The following is a 25,792-nucleotide window of genomic DNA, read 5'->3' on the forward strand; positions in this document are numbered from 1 at the left end:
ATTGAGTACATCATGGATTTCAGAACTATGAAGTGGTTCCGCTATACAAGAGGCAACCTCTGTTACAGCAGCACTGTGACCAGCCACGCCTTCGGCAGCTTACGCCGGGGGAAGTAACGCTGTGACGTAAAAGCAAGAATTGCTGCATTTCTCTCAGTGAAAAGTTCAACACAAATGAAGATTATTATAATTAGGGGTCCAAGCAGCGAAGCTGGTGGAACCCCCTATTGTATTTGTTAGGATTATTATTATTTTTCTCCGCTAAAAGTGTGTGAGGCTCAGCAACCCTAAGTCCTAGACCAACCAACTTTGGTACGTGGATTCCTATGGCCCCCCCACTACTCAGGCACCACAAATCACCCATGTCAGCCAGATGGTGGCGCTATAGCAAAGGGTCATGCTGAAAAGGCCATAACTCCCACAGCATAAGTCAGATCAACACAAAACTTAATCGACCCATGCATCTCAATGTGCTCAACAACTTTACTATTGGGACCACCTATGTCAGTCATATAGTTTGCCCGCTATTTTGACTTATTTGGTGTGGAAGCGCTGCAGCTCTACATACCACACGCCAGGACACCACCTGGGTATAACGACATACTTTCTCTTTTTACGGCAGTCGGCTAGGACGCAAGAACTCACACACCGTCTGGTCCAGTTTTGGAAACTGGCACATGTTTCTGAAGCAGTGGAAGTGTTACGACATTTTAAAGAATTATGGTAATCGTCTAGGACACAGGCGACCCAAGTAATCCGACATTGTCGTATCTAGTTATTATTATTATTGTTGTTGTTTCTGCAAAATTCTTCCCTAAAAGTGTCTGGGCAGCAAAAACTATACGTTGCACAGACACCAAACTTGGTAGGTAAGTTCCAGACCTGTTAACGATCTTACAGTAGAGATATTACCTTGACACACCTCTAGGGGGCGCTATAATAAGCATATTTACGTTTTGGGTCATATCTCGGGCTCTATGGAATTTTTGCGAAAGCTTCCGAATCTAACGCACCCATTTGCGCCAATGTCGCCTACCAAATTGTCCCACCAATTTCAAAAAACTTCAAGTGAAACTAAAATGAACTTGTCTGAGGCTTTTCATCCGATTCGCATAAAAATTGGTATGCGTCATCTCCAGACAATGCTGATAAAAAGCTGTCAAACGAATTTTGATATGTCATTCCATTTCGAAGTAACATGTCAATCAAAATTTAAGGTGTGGCCCATAGTTATTCTATTGCCTATATCTAGTGATGTGATTGTCCCAACGTAATGAACCTTGTCACGCACAATCACCGCAACATTCTTTGGAAGCATGCCACGTTTTGTGAAATTTCGTCCATAGGGGGCGCTACAACTGACACATATCAATATCTCAAAAACCGCTTGATCAAAAAATCTGAAATTTGGTATACTTATACTTGGACCCATTTGGCTACATTGCCTAAAGTGCTGATTGGCTGGATTACCAAAATGGCTGCCAAACAGCCAATCAAAATTCAGCAGCTAATATCTGCTAGTGTGAATGGCTAATTTTCATGAACCTTGATAGGCTTATTCTTTGTGGCCCATAGAAGCCGTGTACCAAATATGAAACAGATCGGACACATGGCGGCTGCAATACTGCTTGGACCCCATTAATCGTCGCTTGCGGCTATATTTATCATTGTCATTTCCACACACTTTCTATCATCTTGTTAATAGTTTGCAGTGCTGACTTGCATGCAGATGTGGGTATTAGTACCTTTAGGCACCTGGGCAAATGATTTTGTAGAGAATGAACGCAAACTCTTAAAAAAAATTCACATTTCTCAAATGAGCAGTTTGACTTTTAGAGAGACGGGGGAGCTGATAAACGTGCTGAGACGTACATGGAATTTACATATTTTCAAAATGATAAGTACAGCAAAATCATAAATGGGCAGCAAGCAGGTGCACTGGGGTTGTAGAAAAAAGGGCAGAAACGGGCCTTCAAATTGTTCAGTTTGATATTCCATGACCAGGTGAATTATTCAGCAGCCAGCTCAATGTGAACTCACCGAGTTCCTCCTCAGTAGTCTCATCCCCCATGTTATTACCCATGTTATTACCCATGTTATTACTTATGTTATTACCCATGGTGCGTCAAAGCCCCAGTTTCTTAGAGCCCTAACGAGAGCACTTACTTATACAGTGCAGATCTGTTGTGGATGGGGATCATCTGGTCGATAAAGTATCCAGGATAGAGGACTGAAATCCCAATAAGCCTCTGGACAATGAGCTGAGGTTGGAATAGATACTGGCATTCTTCATATAAACCCTAAATTAAGAAGAGAACAGTGATTAAAATGGTACGTCAACGATGACCTCACCAATGGTTCATCAAACCTTTCCCATGTATGAGGCAGATGTCTGCACCTACAACTGCAACAATGTCCTCCACCAACCCCCCCCCCCCCACGGGTGGTCTGCACAAGCAGCTAATTACCACCTATAGTGACGTGTTGAGCTACTTCCTCGCGGTCCTCCATAATTATGCTACGTCACTTCCCCTGTAACAATAAGCTTCTCCTTCCATTAGCTGTCGTGAGAAGGAATATTAATAAAAGCAAAGTGTAATGTCACATAGCGGTCATAACGTCCACGCTGGCTGACTTGCTAACTTGTGGCTAACGTTAAGTTAGCTCTTATGACGTCATTCATAGGTAAACACACTGCCAGTAGCAATCTTAGTTACTACACTAGACGGCGAAACAACACAAACTCACTGACTACATATTCTATTGTTCTCACGTTGTTTTAAAAACCCACAAAGCACAGAGGCGAAAAGTATCTGTGGCATACCTCCTGCCGCCGGTAGGGGCGCTAATTTAGGAAACGCTGCCGTGGGTGGTATTAGAGGACAAACGACCTATGTGGTCGGATGGGTTGGAGGACTTGTTGCATTAGGCTGCTATGAGGAGTTTTCCCACTGATTTTCCATCAGTCTCAATTTAATTGTGATGTCTGTATGACCGACGTAATCAACTGACACCATCAGTGAGAAGATTAGATGTCACTAATGCTCGTGTCCGGGTGAGATTCCCCACCAAATCTGACCAAGTTATTTATGGCACACAGACATAGCCACACTTAGAAATAACATTTCCCCATGGCTGCACATCTCACAAACAGCACGTCCCTCCCTCTTTTCTGCAGAACAAACGTCCCGGCTACCAGAGGGTGGGTGGAGTAGATCTTTGCAACAACAGGCAATACTGCGAAATGAAGTCGTTCTTCTGTTAAACACTACCACTTCTGTCCAAGGGGGGTGGGGGGCAAACTCAACCAAAAACCCCAAACTCCTCGTAGCAGCTTTAATTGACCATGGGCGTGAAACTTGTCTGTATACCGGATTTAAGTCGTTGTGTTCACTGTGTCCATCCCACCGGGGAATAAAGCAGCCAGTTTTTAAGTTGCCTCGTTCTGAGTGACTCGGAGTCAGGGGACTGTGGTTAATAGGACATACAATAACGGAAGGCTGCGAATTTTCCAGCCTGCCGGTTTAGGAACCGGCAGACAATGCAGCTCAGACATCTGGTGCACATGGTCCAGTGGAAAGTGTATCACCGACTGCAAGAAGCAGCCGGCCATCCTCAGAAATAGAATTTGGTTGAGTGCATAATGGCATCCTGCCTTCCCGCTGAGTGAACACTGGCCCTCGCTGCTCAGCTCGTCATTACTGTGGCTTGTCAGGTGACAGGTGCCAATGTGACCCTGTGATTTATCACAGACTGTCAGCCAGACCTGCAGCTGCACTCTGATAATCCACTTTTCCAGAGTGCATTAAGTTATAAAACTTTTTAAAAATACAGGATAAATGAGAGAAAAACCATGAGTGGATCAATAGCTTGTAGCCACTACTTAGACTGGCGAGTTTAAACTCAGACCGAAACTGAACCACAAATATTTTCCAACATCTCTTATTGCTGTAATCATCTTGCATTTTTTACTCTCTCAATGGATGATTGAATATATAATTACATATATGTACATACACAAACACAAAATTATAAAAAGGTATCATTCATTTTTGTTCTTTTTCCTTTTATCAAGGCTCCACCTCGTTCAGCTTCTCTCAGCCGATCTTTTATACTGATAATCATGACGTCACCAGACAGCCATTCATACCGTCAATCAGATCAACCATCAAAATATGAAACCCCGCCCACCCTTACTAGCACTTTTGCTTTTTCGTGTCACTTAAAGGTCAGCTGATGAATATTAATGAGGATGAGACCACGCCCTAACAGTCCTTAGAGACAATTGAGAAGTTATGGACAAAGTAAAAAGGTCACAATATTATTAATTTACGAATAACAAAATTCCTGCTAAATGTTTTATTATGCCCTTTTCAAGGTTGGTAGACAGGAAGAGATAAACCAGATGACTGATTTCAGTCGGTCTTTAAGAGTGCTGTTGGCTTTTTGGCCCTCCACCATGGGCGTCGCAGCCGCTGGTGTTGCAACACCCGCACTTTCACATAAACATGATTCCCCTTCCACGTTTTCCTGAGGTGGTCATTGATGAAGTCGGTAGGAGCAAGACAGAATACCTATGCATGAATGAGAGGGAGGACAGTGGAATGATGAGGATGCAAGGAGTAGAGGTGACGAAGGTGGATGAGCTTAAATACTTGGGGTCAACTGTCCAAAGTAACGGGGAGTGCAGAGGAAAGGTGAAGAAGAGAGTGCAGGCAGGGTGGAGTGGGTGGAGAAGAGTGTCAGGAGTGATGTGTGACAGAAGGGTACCAGCAAGAGTTAAAGGGAAGGTTTACAAGATGGTAGTGAGACCAGCTATGTTGTATGGTTTGGAGACAGTGGCACTGATGAAAAGACAGGAGGAGGAGCTGGAGGTGGCAGAGATGAAGATGATAAGATTTTCACTGGGAGCGATGAAGAAGGACAGGATTAGGAACGATTATATTAGAGGGACAGCTCAGGTTGGACGGTTTGGAGACAAAGCAAGAGAGACAAGATTGAGATGGTGTGGACATGTGTGGAGGAGAGATGCTGGGTATACTGGGAGAAGGATGCTGAATATGGAGCTGCCAGGGAAGAGGAGAAGAGGAAGGCCAAAGAGGAGGTTTATGGATGTGTTGAGGGAGGACATGCAGGTGGCTGGTGTGACAGAGGAAGATGCAGAGGACAGGAAGAGATGGAAACATGATCTGCTGTGGCGCCCCCTAACGGGAGCAGCCGAAAGTAGTGGTAGTAGTAGTAGTAGTAGTCGTCGTCGTCGTAGTAGTTATCGATGAAAGGAAACTGAGTTCCCCATACATGAAAACCTATTCGTCAAATTAGATTGAATGGCCATCCAGTCAATCACAGCTTTTTGACCAATCCACCACATCTGAAGTACAAGTTAGTGCGAGCATTCAGAATCAGGGTTTCTGTCACTCACCGCTGAACAGATTAGGGAGTGACAGATCAGAGGTATGAAACTGCTTTTTAACTAATTTTCTTTTGTAACATTGTCTTATTGCAGGTGTCTGAAACTGAGATTTGACCAGAAACGTAAAGCGCTTTGAGTTGCTGTTGCAGCTAGAAAAGCGCTATATAAAATGCAACTTGACTGATTGATTGATTGATTGATTGATTGATTGATTGATTGATGTGTCAGCTAGCATTAGTCATTAACCAAGGTCGTCACTTTGGTGGTTTTGGATGTTCAAAGTTTAATAACTTTGTGTGGGGGGGGGGATACAGACCTGCCGCTCCCTGAATGCTCCCAAAATTGCATATATTTGCATTAAAATGACTTTTAGAGCAACTGCACAAAAAAAAGTTATGATAAGATCTACCTAAAACGACCACGAGCGGTCAAAATGGCCACTTGTAATTTGCACGTGATGGTGCGCGTCATGTCAGTATTTATGACGTGTGTTGGTGGCACCATTTCCTTCGTGAAGTTCGTTGCTGTGTCCTAGAAACACACCAGCGCCCTCCAGTGCAGACAAATAGTCTAAACGTGATTTGTGATGATGTCCAACATGCATGGTTACAGACGCCGCTACAGACGCACCATGACTACCACCGAGGCGCTGCAGTATTTACAGGCGTGGGACAGCGGCCATTTTAAATTGTTTGGAAAAATAGTATTAAAGTTGTTAAACTGTTAATTTTGGTGTCAGCCATTTCATAACAAACATACTAACATATGTAATGCATTAATATCTCAATTGGGTATTTATCTTGACAGAATATAGAGTTTAAAAACCCGCAGTCATTTTGACCACTCATGGTCGTTTTAGGTAGGAGTGAAATCCTGGTCGTACTCGTGTTCAACATAAGTCGCTGTGCTGCCTCAATCATCCCAGATGCAAGACGGGGGCAAACAAACTTAATGCAGAGTAATGGCAGCTGACATTATTCTGCTAGCTAGCATTTTCAGAATCAGAATACTTTATTCATCCCCGAGGGGAAATTGGGTTCTATTACAGACACTCACGCTCTAATAACTAAAACCTAACAAGATAAAAGATATGAAAACAGAAACAGAAACAAACAGAAATAAAAGATAAATAAGAAATAGAAATGAGAACAAAATATATCAACAAGCATAGTGCACATAACACCCTATCTATACTGCACTACTGCAGCACACAACAAGCAGCCCAAACAAAACTCAACAGGGTCAGTCCAGTGACCATTAACTCAGAGTGTCAGACAGCCTGAGTCTGAGGGAGGAGTTGTAAAGTTTGATGGCCACAGGCAGGAATGACCTCCTGTGGCGCTCTGTGGTGCTTTTCGGCAGAATGAGTCTGTTACTAAAAGTACTCCTGTGCCCAACCAGCATGGAGTGGAGTGGGTGGGAGACATTGTCCATGATGGCACGTAATTTCAACAACGTCCTCCTCTCAGAAACCACCGCCAGAGAATCCAGTCCCTCCCCCACAACGTCACCGGCCTTGCGGATCAGCTTATTGAGCCTGTTTGCATCCGCTACCCTCAACCTGCTGCCCCAACACACAGAAGCAAACGGGACAGCCACCACAGACTCACACCACATCCTGAGCATTGTCTGGCAGATGTTGAAGGACCTCAGCCTCCTCAAAAAGTAGAGACGGCTCTGTCCCTTCTTGTAGAGGGCATCAGTGTTCTTAGCCCAGTCCAGTTTATTGTCTATATACACCCCCAGGTACTTGTAGTATTCCACAGTGTCCACACTGACCCCCTGAATGGAGACAGGGGACACTGGTGTCATGTCCCTCCTCAGGTCAACAACCAGCTCCTTTGTCTTAGTCACCTTGAGCTGCAGATTGTTCTGCTTACACCACGTGACAAGGTTTCCCACCACAGCCCTGTACTCAGCCTCCTCACCCTTCCTGATGCATCCGACTACAGCAGAGTCATCAGAGAACTTCTGAAGATGGGAGGACTCTGTGTGGTAGTTGAAATCCGTGGTGTTGAGGGTGAAAAGGAAGGGAGACTGGACTGTCCCCTGCGGAGCCCCAGTGTTGCTGACCACTCTGTCTGACACACAGTGTTGCAAGCACACATACTGTGGTCTACCAGTAAGGTAGTCAACAATCCAGGACACAAGGGGGGCATCTACCTGCATTGCTGTCAGCTTCTGACCCAGTAGAACTGGCCAGATGGTGTTGAAGGCACTGGAAAAGGCAAAGAACATGACCCTCACAGTGCTTGCTGGCTTATCCAGGTGGGCGTAGGCACAGTTAGGCAGGAAAATGATGGCATACTGAACTCCCAGTCAGGGTTGGTAGGCGGACTGGAGGGGGTCTAAGTGTGGCTTGACCTTGGGCCAAAGCTGCTCCAGGATGAGTCTTTCCAGAGTCTTCATGGTGTGTGAAGTCAATCCTACCGGTCTGTAGTCCTTGGAGTCCCTGGGATGCGACGTTTTAGGCACAGGAACGAGGCAGGATGTTTTCCTCAGCATGGGGACCCTTTGACGTCTAAGGCTCATGTTGAAGACATGCTGAAGCATTCCACATTACTGAGGGGCACAGGCTTTGAGCACCCTGGGGCTAACACCATCCGAGCCTGCCGCCTTGCTTGCATGAAGTCTCATCAACTGTCTTCTTACATGGTCAACTGTGAAGCACACTGTAGGTGTTACAGGTGGGGGGGGCATCAGGATGGAGAGGGCCATTAGTCCAGGATCCCAGGTGGGGAGTAGAGCCCCCACTGGAGGCTGGGGGGATGTAAGGAGGAGGAGGGGGAGGGAGGTGCAGTGAAGTTGACAGTTGGTGAGGGCAGGCAACAGATGAGACCAGGGGGGGACAGGGAGGGGTCATTGTGTCAAATCTGTTAAAAAACACATTAAATTCATTGGCCCTGTCCAAGCTGCTCTCCACTGCCCTGCTGCCACTCGGCCTGAAACCGACTGGCAGCGGGGGGACATTCAGACTTGCTCTCTAGCTGTGAAGCTAGACAGCAAGTTCAAGTCTGAATGTCCCCCTCTTTTGGGGACATCTCTTGCACCCTCGGTTTACAATGTCTCTAGTCTCAGCAAGCTGCTGAGCAGGAGGCTAGCAGCGTAGCAGATCCATGCTGGCTAGCCTGAAGTATGTGCTAGCCTGAATATGTGCTAGCCTGAATATGTGCTAGCCTGAAGTATGTGCTAGCCTGAATATGTGCTAGCCTGAAGTATGTGCTAGCCTGAAGTATGTACTAGCCTGAATATGTGCTAGCCTGAATATGTGCTAGCCCGAATATGTGCTAGCGTTAGTGATGGTTTGCTCCAGACATCCAGTGAGTTTGAGATTGTTAAACATTGTCATTGTGCTTTTTGTTGAGCAAGATACGAGGAAAGGCACAGAAGGAAAAGGCAGAAGAAGACGGACTCCTTTTTCAAGTGAAGTAGTCATGTAAGTGGAGTTATAGGGACATGGGCTTGCTGGGTCTTTGCTTTGGAAGGAAACAGAAAACTAGCTTGCAGTTTAGTTTTATAGTCATGCGTTGATGTTGTTCTTACGCTAATGCTGTGTAGGTGGACCATATTTGTTTGAGTTTAAAAGAAACCTTCGTTTTTCCTACGTCACCTCATCCCTGTTACTGCCGTGTTCTGCTGGTTTAGGACCGGCAGTCACATCAGGCATCAAGCTGAATGAGAGGAAGAAGTTGATGTTGCACAGGGCAACAGTCAGATGAACTCATTTTAAGGTTTGGCCTCATCTGATAGTTAACGCAGCGGACATGTTAGTGTGTTTGTGGTAGAGAGAAAACGCACAGGAATATTAATATTGAGAGCCAATATGTAAATCAGTGTTTTGTTTTTTCACGTTATATGTAGAACATTTATGAGGCAGCAGGGTCCAGGAGTCAGGAGGACAAAGGAGCCCCACAACGTACATTGTGAACTCAATATTATTTGCATATGGTGGTGCAGAAAATGTAGAAATGCATGGCATTCCTTTTTATTTGCCATGTTGTGGAGACTGGAATGGGGGCCTAAGGCGGGGGGTTGCAGTACTCATGCCCCACCCCTAGAACCCCTACACTTTTAAAATTGCTTCCCCACCCCTGTCCCCCACTATTTTTTCTGAGTACTGTCAAAATCTATTTGTGTTATTGTTTTGCCATCAGAACGCCCAGGCTGTCAGCATTCCCCCACAGCACACGGCCACAAAACAAAAGGGAATAGTTCCCCCACTTCCTTTGTCCCTTTCAGTTGCATAAAGACGGCTTCCTCCCAGATTGACATTATTCAGTCCATTTGCCCCGTCCCATAGTGCAATATTCACCCAGTACACCCAGCTCTGCTCCGTAGGATGCTGGGAAATGACTTCACAGCAAGAGTCTGTGCACCAAGTCCAACATGAAAATGAAGGAAAATGTGCCTGGATAGGGACCAAGATTATTTTCTGGGCAAATGGGTCCCTTATTAAAGACCCAGTCAAGTGAAAAATTATTTTTCTGAGTTATTAAGCAACACGCTTTTCCATACGGTACGTGAAAGAGATGTTACTGCCGCCAACCCCCTCAAAAATAATATTGATGAGAAATATGTCCTCAAAAGAGGACACTATGCTCCATCCATAGAGGGATCTCGTGCGAGAGCTGTAATGGCTACAACATCGCAGAATGTCGAAGCAAGTGAATTATCGAATCTGTTAAACCATCATCCGTCACTGCCCCTTTGTCATCTATTGCTAAATCCTTAAATACTTTCCAATCAAGTACAGCCACTGAGCACTTGACCGACGTTGTTGCCACCACAGTGACCCGCCGTTGCCTTCCCGTCACCGTGACTCTGACCAGAACCCGTGTGGTCTCAACCTGACGGGAGTCCCAAAAACATGATTTAGACACATTTAACTGCCATTTTTCTGCCATTGGGAATGACTCGTATGATGGCCATAACTGCTAATAACCCCCCCCCCCCCCCCAGTCCTCTCCGCCCAGCGCAAACGGCTGCCTTTGTCAACACAAGGCGGCCTCAGCCATTACCGGTGTCCTCGACGCTTCAGTGGTACTGAAGGTGTCTGGACAAAGCACCGCCTGCTATCAGACCAAAGCATCCAAGCTCCACTTACCAGCATCCAGTTTACACAGACACAGAGAAACCCCAATAACTACAATGAGTACACACTGGGACACACACAGACACACACCTCCAACACACGACACAGGCTTGTGACGAAAGTAAAACATGTGCATTTTACTTTTAAATTAAAGTATATGGATTTCTCAAAAGTATATGCATTAAAGTATGTTAAAAAAGTATATTAGAATACATAGAAAGTATATTCATTTTTTTTTTAAATGAAGTATATTAAAAATAAAAAAATAAGTATATGACTAATTGATGACTTGATTATGACTAATGACTACTGCAAACTGTTCTCTTCCCTCACATGTCTTTTCTCTCTCTCTGAATGACGTCTTCTCCTTTCTCTTCTGGTGTCATGTGAGTCTCCCTGGTGTGCACGTGCAGTCCGTTCTCCTCCCGGGTCTCCGTGGTGATGATGGTCGCCACTTGGATGCTGCCTGCCCTTCCCCTCATCACATCTTCTTGTTATAAATCCATATAATTTTTCTTATATGGTGATGGTGGTGGCGTGGCTCGGGTCCTGGACTGTTGGTGGTGTCTGGACACTGCTTGGCATCCTCCTCATCATATTCTTCACACATTTTATAATTCCATTATAATTCTGTTATCCTCTTTCAGTGTTGTATTGTGTAGATTGTGTAAACACAACAGCATTGCACGTTGTGCGTCTTGGGGGAGGGATCCTCCTCTGCTGCTCTCCCTGAGCTTCCTTCCTGTTTTCCTCCCTGTTAAAGGTTTTTAGGGAGGTGTTCCTTATCCGATGAGGGGGTCTCAGGACAGGATGCTGTGTTGCTGTAAAGCCCCCTGAGGCACATGTGTAACGTGTGATACTGGGCTACACAAATAACATTGACTTGATTTGATTTGATATATTAAAAAAATGTATTAAAGATTTAAGTATATTAAAAGTATTAAAAATTAAGTATATTAAAAAGTATATTAAAAGTATATTAAAGTAAATTAAAGTATATGGATTTCGCCCACCGCCCAGTGACTGCTGGGATAGGCTCCAGCGCCCCCACGACCCTGAGAGCAGGATAAGTGGTTTGGAGAAGGGCTGGATGGATGGATGGATGGATGGATGGATGGATGGATGGATTTCTTTTCTGACAAATACAATCACACCTTCAACACAGTACTATGATGATACGGATTATACTTATGATAATACGGATTATACTGGTTAAGTAAATCACAAATTCGGTGCTTTAGATCGGGCTTTGGCGTGTCTCGGCACGTACAACACATCTCCAGGGTCTAGCATGCAGCCAAGGGGCTCGGCGCGCCACTGCTGATACGAGGGCCAGGGTGGGAGCACAACTTGCCTTCGTGTAATACCCATGCACCTTTGAGCTTTACAGTTATCAGCAGGAGCCACAGGGATTGCACAACCAACTGACAAACACTACACCAGTGACAACAAATTGCCTGAAACGGTAATCAGCAGGTGCTGATGTGGGCAGATAGGCGAACAAGAGACAAGGAGGAAACTGTCTGACACTCTTATGCCTCTTTACGCATCCCTTCAACACCCAGCCACACGGGGTGGAGCACTAACACTAATCACCACTCCAGTTTGGTTTTCACACACACTTTCTTTCTCACCTGAAAGGCACCTAAAGCTCAGATCTGTGACTTTTCTCCATTAGTGAACAGTTATTTATCCACTCACACCATGGAGTGAGGTAACATAATACTACCTGGTATCTCTACAAGAGCTGGGCACCCTCTCCATACACCGCTGTTGAGATGTTCGCCCATGTCGGACAACACCGGTGCAGCAGCAAACACGTTCCCACTCAAACAAGAATCGTGACGACAACGCGGCAGTTTTTCTGTTGGAAAGCTAATTTACCCATTCCACCATCAGTGTTAAAGTACAGCCGCCTTCACGTGCAGATTATAACACATGAGACTGTGTTACCTTTGGTCCCAGGACCCCTCCCCCTTCTCCCCAGTCCTATTTGGCCAATTACCCCACTCTTCTGAGCCGTCCCGGTCTCTGCTCCGCCCCCTCTGCCGGTCCGGGGAGGGCTGCAGACTACCACATGCCTCCTCCCATACATGTGGAGTCACCAGCTGCTTCTTTTCACCTGACAGTGAGGAGTTTCACCAGGGGGACATAGCGCATGAGAGGATCACGCTATTCCCCCCAGTTCCTCCTCCCCCCTGAACACGTGCCCCGACCAACCAGAGGAGGCGCTAGTGCAGTGACCAGGACACATACCCACACCCGGCTTCCCACCCGCAGACACGGCCAACTGTGTCTGTAGGGACGTCCGACCAAGCTGGAGGTAACACGGGGAGTCGAACCAGCGATCCCCATGTTGGTAGGCAACGGAGTAGACCACTACGCCACCCGGACCACCTCCCAGGATCCATTTTTACAAAGGTGGTAAGTGTTTACTGCTGAGCTGACGGCACACCAGCCAGCATGGCTGGTGCACCTGGTTTGTAGTCCTGACAGCCAGCCAGAGAGAGGGAGGGAGGGAGGGAGGGAGGGAGGGACAGGTCGGGGAAATCACAGATCTCAGCCTTAAACAGCCACAGAGGAAATGCTGTCACATGCAGACACCACTACTCAAACAAAAGGATAGCTTCACCTTGACTGAGATCTTCCCTTCATCCTTGGGTAGATGTGCAGCCAGGAACCAGTCTCCGGGGAGCGGGCTTGTCACGTTGAACGCTCCTGTGGTTCGGTTCGGAAGAGTCCAGGTCAGGGTGACGGCGAAGGACCCTGGGACAACTGTATCCCGAGGAAAGTGGGTGTACAGGGGGTTGATTACAGGAGGCGCCCCGGACCTGAAGTACCTGTGCATCACCAAACCAAGAACCAAAATCAAATGACTGCGGGGGGGGGGGGGGGTGTTAAGCACTTCGTTAAGCTGGACCAAAATCAATAATCAGATTTGAATTTCCATGTCTAAACAAGTTGAACACGAGTCACACGACACAACAAAACATTCAGCACGATTGTCTTGTATTTTTAAATGGCGATGTTAAGGGTTTCTTCTTTCTTTTATTTACTGTTCTTAATTCTCTCAAGAGCTGGGAGCAAGTGGTCTTGTCTTCATTAATATTCATGAGCTGACCTCTGAGTGACAAATATAAACAAGCGTGGGCGGGGTTTCGTATGTTTATAATTTGATCCGATTGGCTGTATGTAAATGAGTGTCTAATGACGTCACATGTGTTAGAAAAACCGATCGGCTGAGAGAAGCTGAACGATGGGGAGGTCTTTTAAAAAAAAGATAAATAGAAAAACCGAATCCTACCCTCTTCACTTGGTGGTGGTGTGGGGAAACATTAGGGTTGCAGTTCTGGTCTGAACGTGAAGACAACTGAGCTATCTCCGAAACACAAAACCAGTAAACCAGACCATGTGACTGTCAGAGTAGACAACGATGTTAACGTGGCACTAGCATGAGCACCAACACAGATATCGCCCGCCTCCAGTCTTGCAGATCCAGATGTTAAGATGTTGTCCCCATCACAAGGGAACTGTCCTCCCACGTGCTACGTCCCCCTGGTGAAACTCCTCACTGTCAGGGGAAAAGAAGCGGCCGGTGACTCCACATGTATGGGAGGAGACATGTGGTAGTCCACATCCCTCCCCGGATCAGCAGAAGGGGGTGGAGCAGAGCCCGGGACGGCTCGGAAGAGTGGGGTAATTAGCCGGATACAACTGGGAGAAAAAACGGGGGGGGGGTCTAAAAACACTAAACAAAGCCAAAACTGAATTAGTTCTGCCAGTTTATGAGCGATCAATGTGTTTGCATCGTGGTGTATTCAGTTAAATGTCCCAGTGCTCTTGGGGGGGGGGGGGGTTACGAACATCAACCTGATTATTCTGGGGGGGGGTCGCGACTTGAAAAGGTTGAGAACCGCTGTCCTAGAGAGCAGCCAGGGCACGAGCTTTTCACTGCAGTTGCGCTGTGTAAGTCCACAGTGATATGAAGAAGAAGAAGAAGAAGAAGAAACCACGTCAGCGGCTTCATAAAGCCAGCCCTGGCACCAGCTCGTCTCCCGCATGGCCGGGCTGCCCACGACAGCAGACACACACACCGCACAGGTCTAGCAAGCTGCTTCCCGTCACCCACAGACAGGTGGTGTATCATTCTCCACCAGCCTGGCCACCTCACCATGGGACACTTCCTTGGCTGCTATCATCTTAGAACTAATGGCTGCCTTCACTGGCTGCCAGCCCATGTCTGCAGCCAACACACACACACACACACACACACACACACACACACACACACACATATATATATATTCAAGTTGGAAAATCCACAAAATAATTTGCCAGCATAGCAAAATAATTCAATTTGGTCCAATTTTTTAAAACAAGATCCCTGTTCTTGAATCCTGATAGTCCTACGTGGTCAGCTGTTGATGCGTAAAGGATTCTTCAGACAAGATGGAGAGATGTTTCTGAGCGGGATTTCTAAGACTCGCTCGGATCTACGGGTTTCCACATGTTTCTCCACACCTCATCGGCGACAACATCTGGGCTGTGTGTGTCGTCACAGCGTCCCACGCTCAACACCCACGCATGTTCGGCAGACTTACACGGTCACGTTGCGGTCGGGGCAGCTGTCTCCGAAGGTGCCCCCTTGCTCCTTGAAGGTGATGAGGTTCCATACGGCCATCATGGTGTCGTCAGGCACATTGAAGTGGAACAGCTCCACGCTGGCGAAGGAGTTGAAAGCGTTCAGCTTACGAGGCGTGCGGGTGAAATAATCAGTCACAAAAAGGCAGTCTGGGGAACAGAGGCAGAGGGAAACATGTGGTGAAGGCACAGGAATGTATATCATCATCATCATCATCATCATCATCATTCTATCCACCTTATTCCTAGCCCCCATGATGCCGTGCGTGACTTCCGGCGCGTCCTGTCACTGAACCGGAACCGGTGTTTTCCATGGTAATGGTACGCTAACCGTCTTTCTTAGAGCGATTTGTACGGCGTCTCGTTCGTCATGAAGATCTAGCCAGCCAAATTAGCTAATGATGGAGTTAAACTCCCGAGGGCCTTGACGCGACAGCCTCCATCATCATCCAGATAACGTGAACATGGAATTTCATGTCTTTTTGAGCGGCTGGAGGGGGGTGCATGCGGGCCGCTCTACCTTCTGCATTATGTCAAATCCTTGGATTACATCCACCGTAGGCTCAGCACAAAAGCAGAGGTACAAGTGACGGGTGTAATCTGCACATCACCGCCATGAGCCGGGCCCGACACCCAGCGAGCCCAGCGGGAGGACCAGAGCCGGGAGACGTTATGACTGACTCAGAACATCTCTGAGTAAAGACAAAGGAGAGGGGGATAAGAGGAAAGAGAGGGACGGTGGGAGGGGGGAGGGGGGCAGTTTCCAGGATGCTTGAGAAGGGCTGGAATATTACTTTGGAGAACATTTTCCATTTTTTTAGCATGCACACATCCCCATTTGGGTTGAATGTACGTGGTGTGTTAACCATGTGTACTCTGTACTTCAAGTATTGGTTCGCCCCCCCCCTTTTTTTTCTCTTCCCAATTGTACTTGGCCAATTACCCCACTCTCCCGAGCCGTCTGGTCTCTGCTCCACCCCCTCTGCCCATACGGGGAGCGCTGCAGACTACTACCACATGCCTCCTCGCCAGCCGCTTCTTTTCACCGGACAGTGAGGAGTTTCACCAGGGGGACGTAGCGCGTGGGAGGATCACGCTATCCCCCCCAGTTCCCCCTCCCCCTTGAACAGGCGCCCTGACAGATCAGAGGAGGCGCTAGTGCAGCGTCCAGTGCATTGTTGTTGGCGTGCAACCTGATTTAAACAGGTCTATATTCAGGTATGAGAGAATCAAGGGTGGGGGGAGAGGGACCCCCACCACCTTTATGTTCATTTGAATTTAGCCGCCCCTGCAATGAGCGTCTTCTGATCACCGTTTGCCTTTCTCAGGCTTAATTTAACCACGCTTAATTGGCCCATCCCCACCCTAATTCCAGTCAGCTCTGACGTGACGGTATTATAACTGTCATTACAGCCAGCACGCTTTTTAACAGGGCGCCAGCTTCAACCACTCACCAGCATTTGCTCACAAGAGTTGAAAATCTTGACAAACAACCAGATGACAAGAACCGACAGGAGTTCATTTATACCACAGTGCCACGACCTGTATTCCTGGCCCTCCACATGGCCCTCCACATGGCCCTCCACGTGAACCTCCACGTGAACCTCCACATGACCCTCCACGTGAACCTCCACGTGAACCTCCACATGAACCTCCACGTGGCCCTCCACGTGAACCTCCACGTGAACCTCCACGTGACCCTCCACGTGAACCTCCACGTGAACCTCCACATGAACCTCCACATGGCCCTCCACGTGAACCTCCACATGAACCTCCACATGGCCCTCCACGTGAACCTCCACGTGAACCTCCACGTGACCCTCCACGTGAACCTCCACGTGAACCTCCACATGAACCTCCACATGGCCCTCCACGTGAACCTCCACGTGAACCTCCACGTGAACCTCCACGCGAACCTCCACGCGAACCTCCACGTGAACCTCCACGCGAACCTCCACATGAACCTCCACGTGAACCTCCACATGAACCTCCACATGAACCTCAACATCATCGCAGATGAGTCGGAAGTATGCAGCTTTCCCCTTACACCAGTCAAACCAGGTTAACGCCTGCACCCTCTCTGGTCTGACCAGTAAGATGCCCTGCATTGTGTAGTGACTGTACCCACAAGTTCTGGTTCCTCCAGGCCACATGGTACCTACATGTGCACACATGTTCTGGTCCCTCCACACCACATGATACCTATATGTGCACAAATGTTCTGGTCCCCCCAGACCACATGGTACCTACATGTACACACATGTTCTGGTCCCTCCAGGCCACATGGTACCTACATGTACATACATGTTATGGTCCCCCCAGACCACATGGTACCTACATGTACAAACATGTTATGGTCCCCCCAGACCACATGGTACCTACATGTACAAACATGTTATGGTCCCCCCAGACCACATGGTACCGCTTCCTGCTAGTTTGTTACAGCTTCCCGGTAGTTTGTCACCGCTTCCTGCTAGTTTGTCACCGCTTCCCGCTAGTTTGTCACCGCTTCCCGCTAGTTTGTCACCGCTTCCCGCTAGTTTGTCACCGCTTCCCGCTAGTTTGTCACCGCTTCCCGCTAGTGTGTCACCGCTTCCCGCTAGTGTGTCACCGCTTCCCACTAGTGTGTCACCGCTTCCTGCTAGTGTGTCACCGCTTCCTGCTAGTTTGTCACCGCTTCCCGCTAGTTTGTCACTGCTTCCTACTAGTTTGTCACCGCTTCCCGCTAGTGTGTCACCGCTTCCCGCTAGTGTGTCACCGCTTCCCGCTAGTTTGTCACCGCTTCCTGCTAGTGTGTCACCGCTTCCCGCTAGTGTGTCACCGCTTCCCGCTAGTTTGTCACCGCTTCCCGCTAGTTTGTCACAGCTTACCGGTAGTTTGTCACAGCTTCTTGCTAGTGTGTCACCGCTTCCCGCTAGTGTGTCACCGCTTCCCGCTAGTTTGTCACCGCTTCCTGCTAGTTTGTCACAGCTTCCCGGTAGTGTGTCACCGCTTCCCGCTAGTGTGTCACCGCTCCTTGCTAGTTGTGTGTTATGATGGCAGCGGCGCAGAAGAAAACCAAGGGCCTCTGGAGAGACGGGGCAGCGAGGTGTGACTGCGGGGTGGAAAGTGTTCCTTGAATGCATGGTGCATCATCACATGTGTTTTACTAAAAACAAGAAAAAGAAAAAGGAAGAAGGGAAATTAAAATGAATAACTATCGTTTGCTCTGCCCCCCCCCCACAGCAGTACGGCAGGCTTTCAGCTAACGTCTGACAGCAACCTTCAATAGCAAGACTGGAAACAGGAAGGCAGAGACTCGGAAGAACGAAGAAATCTTGCTGTCAAGCGCTGATGCCTAATCCCGTAGTGGGCTCCGAGGCGTCAGGCCGCTCTCCTCTGCGCCCAGCATCCGCTGCACACGGCGTCTGCTGCTTTAGAGCACTGCTGCTTGTTACAGGGGTTTACTTGTGACCAGTTGGGTAGGTGGTTTAAAAGGGGGTAAATACAGTAACAAACCGAACCAGAATAGCCTGCTGCTAGACCTCTGAATTCCCATTCGCCATTTATTTTACTCGTCCCGCCCACTCTTCAAGTTTTGCGGCACTTTTCAAAGATCTGGTTTGGCCCTGGTGATGCACAGGTTGACTCCAAACATAAAAGACGGTGACGTTCAGGTCAAAGGAAAAATATATATTTTGAATCTGCAATTGATAGCCTCAAGATACCTTAGCTGTTTTCATTTGTTTAGTTCATCATGACCTGCCTAAGCAACCTATTCATGCACGATACGTGTGCAGTGCGTGAGCAGTTGTACTTACGTGGAAAGCTGCGAGATGAAGAAGGAAAAACAGCAAGACACGAAGGAAACAGAAGCAAAGTTTGGGAGTGGGTTGAAAAGGAGGAGGCATGTGGTAGTCTGCAAACCTCCCGGATCAGCAGAGGGGGTGGAGCAGAGACCGGGACGGCTCGGAAGAGTGGGGTAATTGGGCAAATTCAATTGGGGAGATTTTTTTTTAAACCCCAAAAACAACAATGTGACTGGTTTGGGAAAATCAAATAACCACCGCCCGGGCAGAAAACGGGAGGGCAATGTCAGGTTGGATAACGGAGCCATTCAGTCTAAATATCAGACCAGAAGCAGGAAGGGTGAGGTGACCACACTGCAGTGTGTGGAGGTTGTGGGTGTGTTGTGGAAGACAGTGTGTGTGCTGCGCCCACAGTGGCTGCACGACGCGCAGAGGAGGAGGAAAAAAATCAATCAATTAATCAATCAATATGCACCGTCGTCCTCTGTGCTCCAGTACAGAGAGTGTGGCGCACGCAACTGCTGGAGCTCCGCATAACCACAGCTAACAGACAGAAGAGACTTCCGCTAGCCAGACTCAGCTAGCGCTCCTGGGTCCTGGTGCCGTGGTGGGTGGTGGACTGGTTTCATGCTGGATCAGCCTCAGAGGTGCTGCGCAGCAACAGACGGTCCTGGTGTTCACCCTGCAGGAATTCTGCAGACCGTTCCCAGGAGGCGGCGCTTACCAACAGACGGAGATGTGCGAGAAACGTCACTGGAACGGTCTGACTTCCGACCGTGCTTCTCTTTCTAAACAGCCAAGCCCCCCCCCTCCCCCCCTTTCTCTCCCCAACTGTATCTGGCCCCCTCTGCTGGTCCGGGGAGGGCTGCAGACTACCACACGCCTCCTCCCATACATGTTGAGTCACCAGCCGCTTCTTTTCACCTGACAGTGAGGAGTCTCACCAGGGGGACGTAGCGCGTGGGAGGATCACGCTATTTCTCCAGTCCCCCCCCCGGACAGGCGCCACCGACCGACCAGAGGAGGCGCTAATGCAGTGACCAGGACACACACCCACATCCGACTTCCCACCCGCAGACACGGCCAATTGTGTCTGTAGGGGCGCCCGACCAAGCTAGACGTAACACAGGGATTCGAACTGGCGATCCCCATGTTGGTAGGCAACGGAATAGACTGCTACGCTATGGGGCGCCTGTTCAGGGGGGAGGGGGAACTGGGGGGAACAGCGTGATCCTCCCACGTGCTACGTCCCCCTGGTGAAACTCCTCACTGTCAGGTGAAAAGAAGCGGCTGGTGACTCCACATGTATGGGAGGAGACATGTGGTAGTGTGCAGCCCTCCCCGGACCAGCAGAGGGGGTGGAGCAGAGACCGGGACGGCTCGGAAGAGTGGGGTAACTGGCCGGATACAACTGGGGAGAAAAGGGGGAGGGTTGTTGAGGTGATATTAAGTGCTACCCGTGTGTCGTCATGTGGAACAGCAACTACAGCGTGTTAATAATGCACCGTAGCCGCCCATGTGTCAGCACGGCTCGTGGTATCAACGGCTCGTGTGGCGTTACCGGTATCAGAACAGCGCCCCCTGTCGATGCAGATGTGAGGCTGGTCACACCAGCGGGACACAGATGACTTTCACACACCAAGTGATGAATGACTACAGTCCTACAAGTACTGCATGTGTGTGTGTGTGTGTGTGTGTGTGCGGACCAAGACCCGCTGCGCATGCGGGCGTGCATGCACACACACACACACACACACACACACGTGAGACACATGGAGTTTGCAGAAACAACACAACATTCAGCGACAACCTAGAAACCAATTAGCGGTCGTGTTCCCAACGGAGCTGCGCGGCAGTGAGCCACCCTGCCATCTGTCGGCGGTGTAACATGTTAGAGATCACGGCCGAGTCGCAGATGAAGGGGCGTGTTACGCTCCATCTGCCCCCTGCCGTCTGCCCGCGGTGTAACATGTTAGAGATCACGGCCGAGTCGCAGATGAAGGGGCGTGTTACGCTCCATCTGCCCCCTGCTGTCTGTCCGCGGTGTAACATGTTAGAGATCACGGCTGAGTCGCAGATGAAGGGCGTGTTACGCTCCATCTGCCCCCTGCCGTCTGTCCGCGGTGTAACATGTTAGAGATCACGGCCGAGTCGCAGATGAAGGGGCGTGTTACGCTCCATCTGCCCCCTGCTGTCTGTCCGCGGTGTAACATGTTAGAGATCACGGCCGAGTCGCAGATGAATGGCGTGTTACGCTCCATCTGCCCCCTGCTGTCTGTCCGCGGTGTAACATGTTAGAGATCACGGCCGAGTCGCAGATGAAGGGCGTGTTACGCTCCATCTGCCCCCTGCCGTCTGTCCGCGGTGTAACATGTTAGAGATCACGGCCGAGTCGCAGATGAATGGCGTGTTACGCTCCATCTGCCCCCTGCTGTCTGTCCGCGGTGTAACATGTTAGAGATCACGGCCGAGTCGCAGATGAAGGGGCGTGTTACTCGCTATCTGCCCCCTGCCGTCTGTCGGCGGTGTAACATGTTAGAGATCACGGCCGAGTCGCAGATGAAGGGGCGTGTTACGCTCCATCTGCCCCCTGCTGTCTGTCCGCGGTGTAACATGTTGGAGATCACGGCCGAGTCGCAGATGAATGGCGTGTTACGCTCCATCTGCCCCCTGCCGTCTGTCCGCGGTGTAACATGTTAGAGATCACGGCCGAGTCGCAGATGAATGGCGTGTTACGCGCCATCTGCCCCCTGCTGTCTGTCCGCGGTGTAACATGTTAGAGATCACGGCTGAGTCGCAGATGAATGGCGTGTTACGCTCCATCTGCCCCCTGCTGTCTGTCCGCGGTGTAACATGTTAGAGATCACGGCTGAGTCGCAGATGAAGGGGCGTGTTACGCTCCATCTGCCCCCTGCTGTCTGTCCGCGGTGTAACATGTTAGAGATCACGGCCGAGTCGCAGATGAAGGGCGTGTTACGCTCCATCTGCCCCCTGCTGTCTGTCCGCGGTGTAACATGTTAGAGATCACGGCCGAGTCGCAGATGAAGGGGCGTGTTACTCGCTATCTGCCCCCTGCTGTCTGTCCGCGGTGTAACATGTTAGAGATCACGGCCGAGTCGCAGATGAAGGGGCGTGTTACGCTCCATCTGCCCCCTGCTGTCTGTCCGCGGTGTAACATGTTAGAGATCACGACCGAGTCGCAGATGAGGGGCGTGTTACGCTCCATCTGCCCCCTGCTGTCTGTCCGCGGTGTAACATGTTAGAGATCACGGCCGAGTCGCAGACGAGGGGCGTGTTACGCTCCATCTGCCCCCTGCCGTCTGTCCGCGGTGTAATATGTTAGAGATCACAGCCGAGTTGCAGATGAAGGGCGTGTTACGCTCCATCTGCCCCCTGCCGTCTGTCCGCGGTGTAACATGTTAGAGATCACGGCCGAGTCGCAGATGAAGGGCGTCTGCGGGTTGGAAGCCGGATGTGGGTATGTGTCCTGGTCGCTGCACTAGCGCCTCCACTGGTCGGTAGGTCGGTCGGGGCTCCTGTTCGGGGGGGAGGGGGAACTGGGGGGAATAGCGTGATCCTCCCACGTGCTACGTCCCCCTGGTGAAACTCCTCACCGTCAGGTGAAAAGAAGCGGCTGGTGACTCCACATGTATGGGAGGAGGCATGTGGTAGTCTGCAGCCCTCCCAGATCAGCAGAGGGGGTGGAGCAGAGACCGGGACGGCTCGGAAGAGTGGGGTAACTGGCCGGATACAGTTGGGGAGAAAAAAGGGGAGAACTCCCTCCTCCCAAAAAAACAAAAACCAAAGAAAGAAAAGCTAATATTGAGAGCAGATAGGTCCCAGCTGGCCTGGTTACCGGGCCTGGTTACCGGGCCTGGTTACCTGGCCTGGTTACCTGGCCACAGCCGTGCTCAGGACAAATGGGCTTTGTAATAAAAAAGTAGAGTCTGTGAAGACAAATGGCAGTGATGTTTTTACACCACACAGAATCACAGTGTGGTCCAGGAGACTGGTCATAAACGTGTCCAGGACATTTTTTATTTTTATTTTATTTATTTATTTTGGTGGGTATTTTTCCTCCTTTTTCTCCCCGACTGTATCTGGCCAGTTAGCCCACCCTTCCAAGCCGTCCCGGTCTCTGCTCCACCCCTCTGCTGATCTGGGGAGGGCTGCAGACTACCACATGTCTCCTCCCATACATGTGGAGTCACCAGCTGCTTCTTTTCCCCTGACAGTGAGGAGTTTCACCAGGGGGACGTAGCGCGTGGGAGGATCACGCTATCCCCCCCAGTTCCCCCTCCCCCTTGAACAGGCGCCCTGACAGATCAGAGGAGGCGCTAGTGCAGCGTCCAGTGCATTGTTGTTGGCGTGCAACCTGATTTAAACAGGTCTATATTCAGGTATGAGAGAATCAAGGGTGGGGGGAGAGGGACCCCCACCACCTTTATGTTCATTTGAATTTAGCCGCCCCTGCAATGAGCGTCTTCTGATCACCGTTTGCCTTTCTCAGGCTTAATTTAACCACGCTTAATTGGCCCATCCCCACCCTAATTCCAGTCAGCTCTGACGTGACGGTATTATAACTGTCATTACAGCCAGCACGCTTTTTAACAGGGCGCCAGCTTCAACCACTCACCAGCATTTGCTCACAAGAGTTGAAAATCTTGACAAACAACCAGATGACAAGAACCGACAGGAGTTCATTTATACCACAGTGCCACGACCCGTATTCCTGGCCCTCCACATGGCCCTCCACATGGCCCTCCACGTGAACCTCCACGTGAACCTCCACATGACCCTCCACATGAACCTCCACGTGAACCTCCACATGAACCTCCACGTGGCCCTCCACGTGAACCTCCACGTGACCCTCCACGTGAACCTCCACGTGAACCTCCACATGAACCTCCACGTGGCCCTCCACGTGAACCTCCACGTGAACCTCCACGTGAACCTCCACATGAACCTCCACATGACCCTCCACGTGAACCTCCACGTGAACCTCCACGTGACCCTCCACGTGAACCTCCACGTGAACCTCCACGTGACCCTCCACGTGAACCTCCACGTGAACCTCCACGTGAACCTCCACGTGACCCTCCACGTGAACCTCCACGTGAACCTCCACGTGAACCTCCACGTGGCCCTCCACGTGAACCTCCACATGACCCTCCACGTGAACCTCCACATGAACCTCCACGTGACCCTCCACGTGAACCTCCACGTGAACCTCCACGTGAACCTCCACATGGCCCTCCACGTGAACCTCCACGTGAACCTCCACATGAACCTCCACATGACCCTCCACGTGAACCTCCACGTGAACCTCCACATGAACCTCCACGTGAACCTCCACGTGAACCTCCACGTGAACCTCCACATGAACCTCCACGTGAACCTCCACGCGAACCTCCACGTGAACCTCCACGCGAACCTCCACATGAACCTCCACGTGAACCTCCACATGAACCTCCACATGAACCTCAACATCATCGCAGATGAGTCGGAAGTATGCAGCTTTCCCCTTACACCAGTCAAACCAGGTTAACGCCTGCACCCTCTCTGGTCTGACCAGTAAGATGCCCTGCATTGTGTAGTGACCCTACCCACAAGTTCTGGTTCCTCCAGGCCACATGGTACCTACATGTGCACACATGTTCTGGTCCCTCCACACCACATGGTACCTACATGTGCACACATGTTCTGGTCCCCCCAGACCACATGGTACCTATATGTGCACACATGTTATGGTCCCCCCAGACCACATGGTACCTACATGTACACACATGTTCTGGTCCCTCCAGGCCACATGGTACCTACATGTACATACATGTTATGGTCCCCCCAGACCACATGGTACCTACATGTACATACATGTTATGGTTCCTCCAGACCACATGGTACCTGTATGTCAGCCCAGAATCCGAGTTAAACAATGCAGTGGTGCAAAACTGCAATAAGTCTGTCAGAGGACGGCAAGATTCCCAGACCCCCACCGACACATCACATCCCCCATAACTCATGACGGTCTGTCTCTCCACTCTGCAAGATCCCAAGACCCCCACGTGTCCACCGACACATCACATCCCCCATAACTCATGACGGTCTGTCTCTCCACTCTGCAAGATCCCCAGACCCCCACGTGTCCACCGACACATCACATCCCCCATAACTCATGACGGTCTGTCTCTCCGCTCTGCAAGATCCCCAGACCCCCACGTGTCCACCGACACATCACATCCCCATAACTCATGACGGTCTGTCTCTCCACTCTGCAAGATCCCCAGACCCCCACGTGTCCACCGACACATCACATCCCCCATAACTCATGACGGTCTGTCTCTCCACTCTGCAAGATCCCCAGACCCCCACGTGTCCACCGACACATCACATCCCCCATAACTCATGACGGTCTGTCTCTCCGCTCTGCAAGATCCCCAGACCCCCACGTGTCCACCGACACATCACATCCCCCATAACTCATGACGGTCTGTCTCTCCACTCTGCAAGATCCCCAGACCCCCACGTGTCCACCGACACATCACATCCCCCATAACTCATGACGGTCTGTCTCTCCACTCTGCAAGATCCCCAGACCCCCACGTGTCCACCGACACATCACATCCCCCATAACTCATGACGGTCTGTCTCTCCACTCTGCAAGATCCCAAGACCCCCACGTGTCCACCGACACATCACATCCCCCATAACTCATGACGGTCTGTCTCTCCACTCTGCAAGATCCCCAGACCCCCACGTGTCCACCGACACATCACATCCCCCATAACTCATGACGGTCTGTCTCTCCACTCTGCAAGATCCCCAGACCCCCACGTGTCCACCGACACATCACATCCC

The 25,792-nt window shown here is 49.9% G+C and overlaps 1 protein-coding gene across 1 annotated transcript in view; it reads right to left on the minus strand.

Annotated features, from left to right (window-relative positions):
* The window catches only part of tmem8b (transmembrane protein 8B), a 99,962-nt gene extending 82,708 nt beyond the window's left edge, over window positions 1–17,254 (minus strand). The window contains exons 1-4 of the mRNA XM_056280404.1: window positions 16,615–17,254; window positions 15,107–15,296; window positions 13,138–13,345; window positions 2,167–2,300 (exon numbers count right to left, since the gene is read on the minus strand). Of these exons, the coding sequence (XP_056136379.1) occupies window positions 2,167–2,300; window positions 13,138–13,345; window positions 15,107–15,296; window positions 16,615–17,254 (1,172 nt within the window). The remainder of the gene's footprint in view (window positions 1–2,166; window positions 2,301–13,137; window positions 13,346–15,106; window positions 15,297–16,614) is intronic.
* Between the last annotated feature and the right edge of the window lie 8,538 nt (window positions 17,255–25,792).

The sequence above is a fragment of the Lampris incognitus genome, chromosome 1 (genome assembly GCF_029633865.1).
Source record: "Lampris incognitus isolate fLamInc1 chromosome 1, fLamInc1.hap2, whole genome shotgun sequence".
In the NCBI taxonomy this organism is placed as follows: domain Eukaryota; kingdom Metazoa; phylum Chordata; class Actinopteri; order Lampriformes; family Lampridae; genus Lampris; species Lampris incognitus.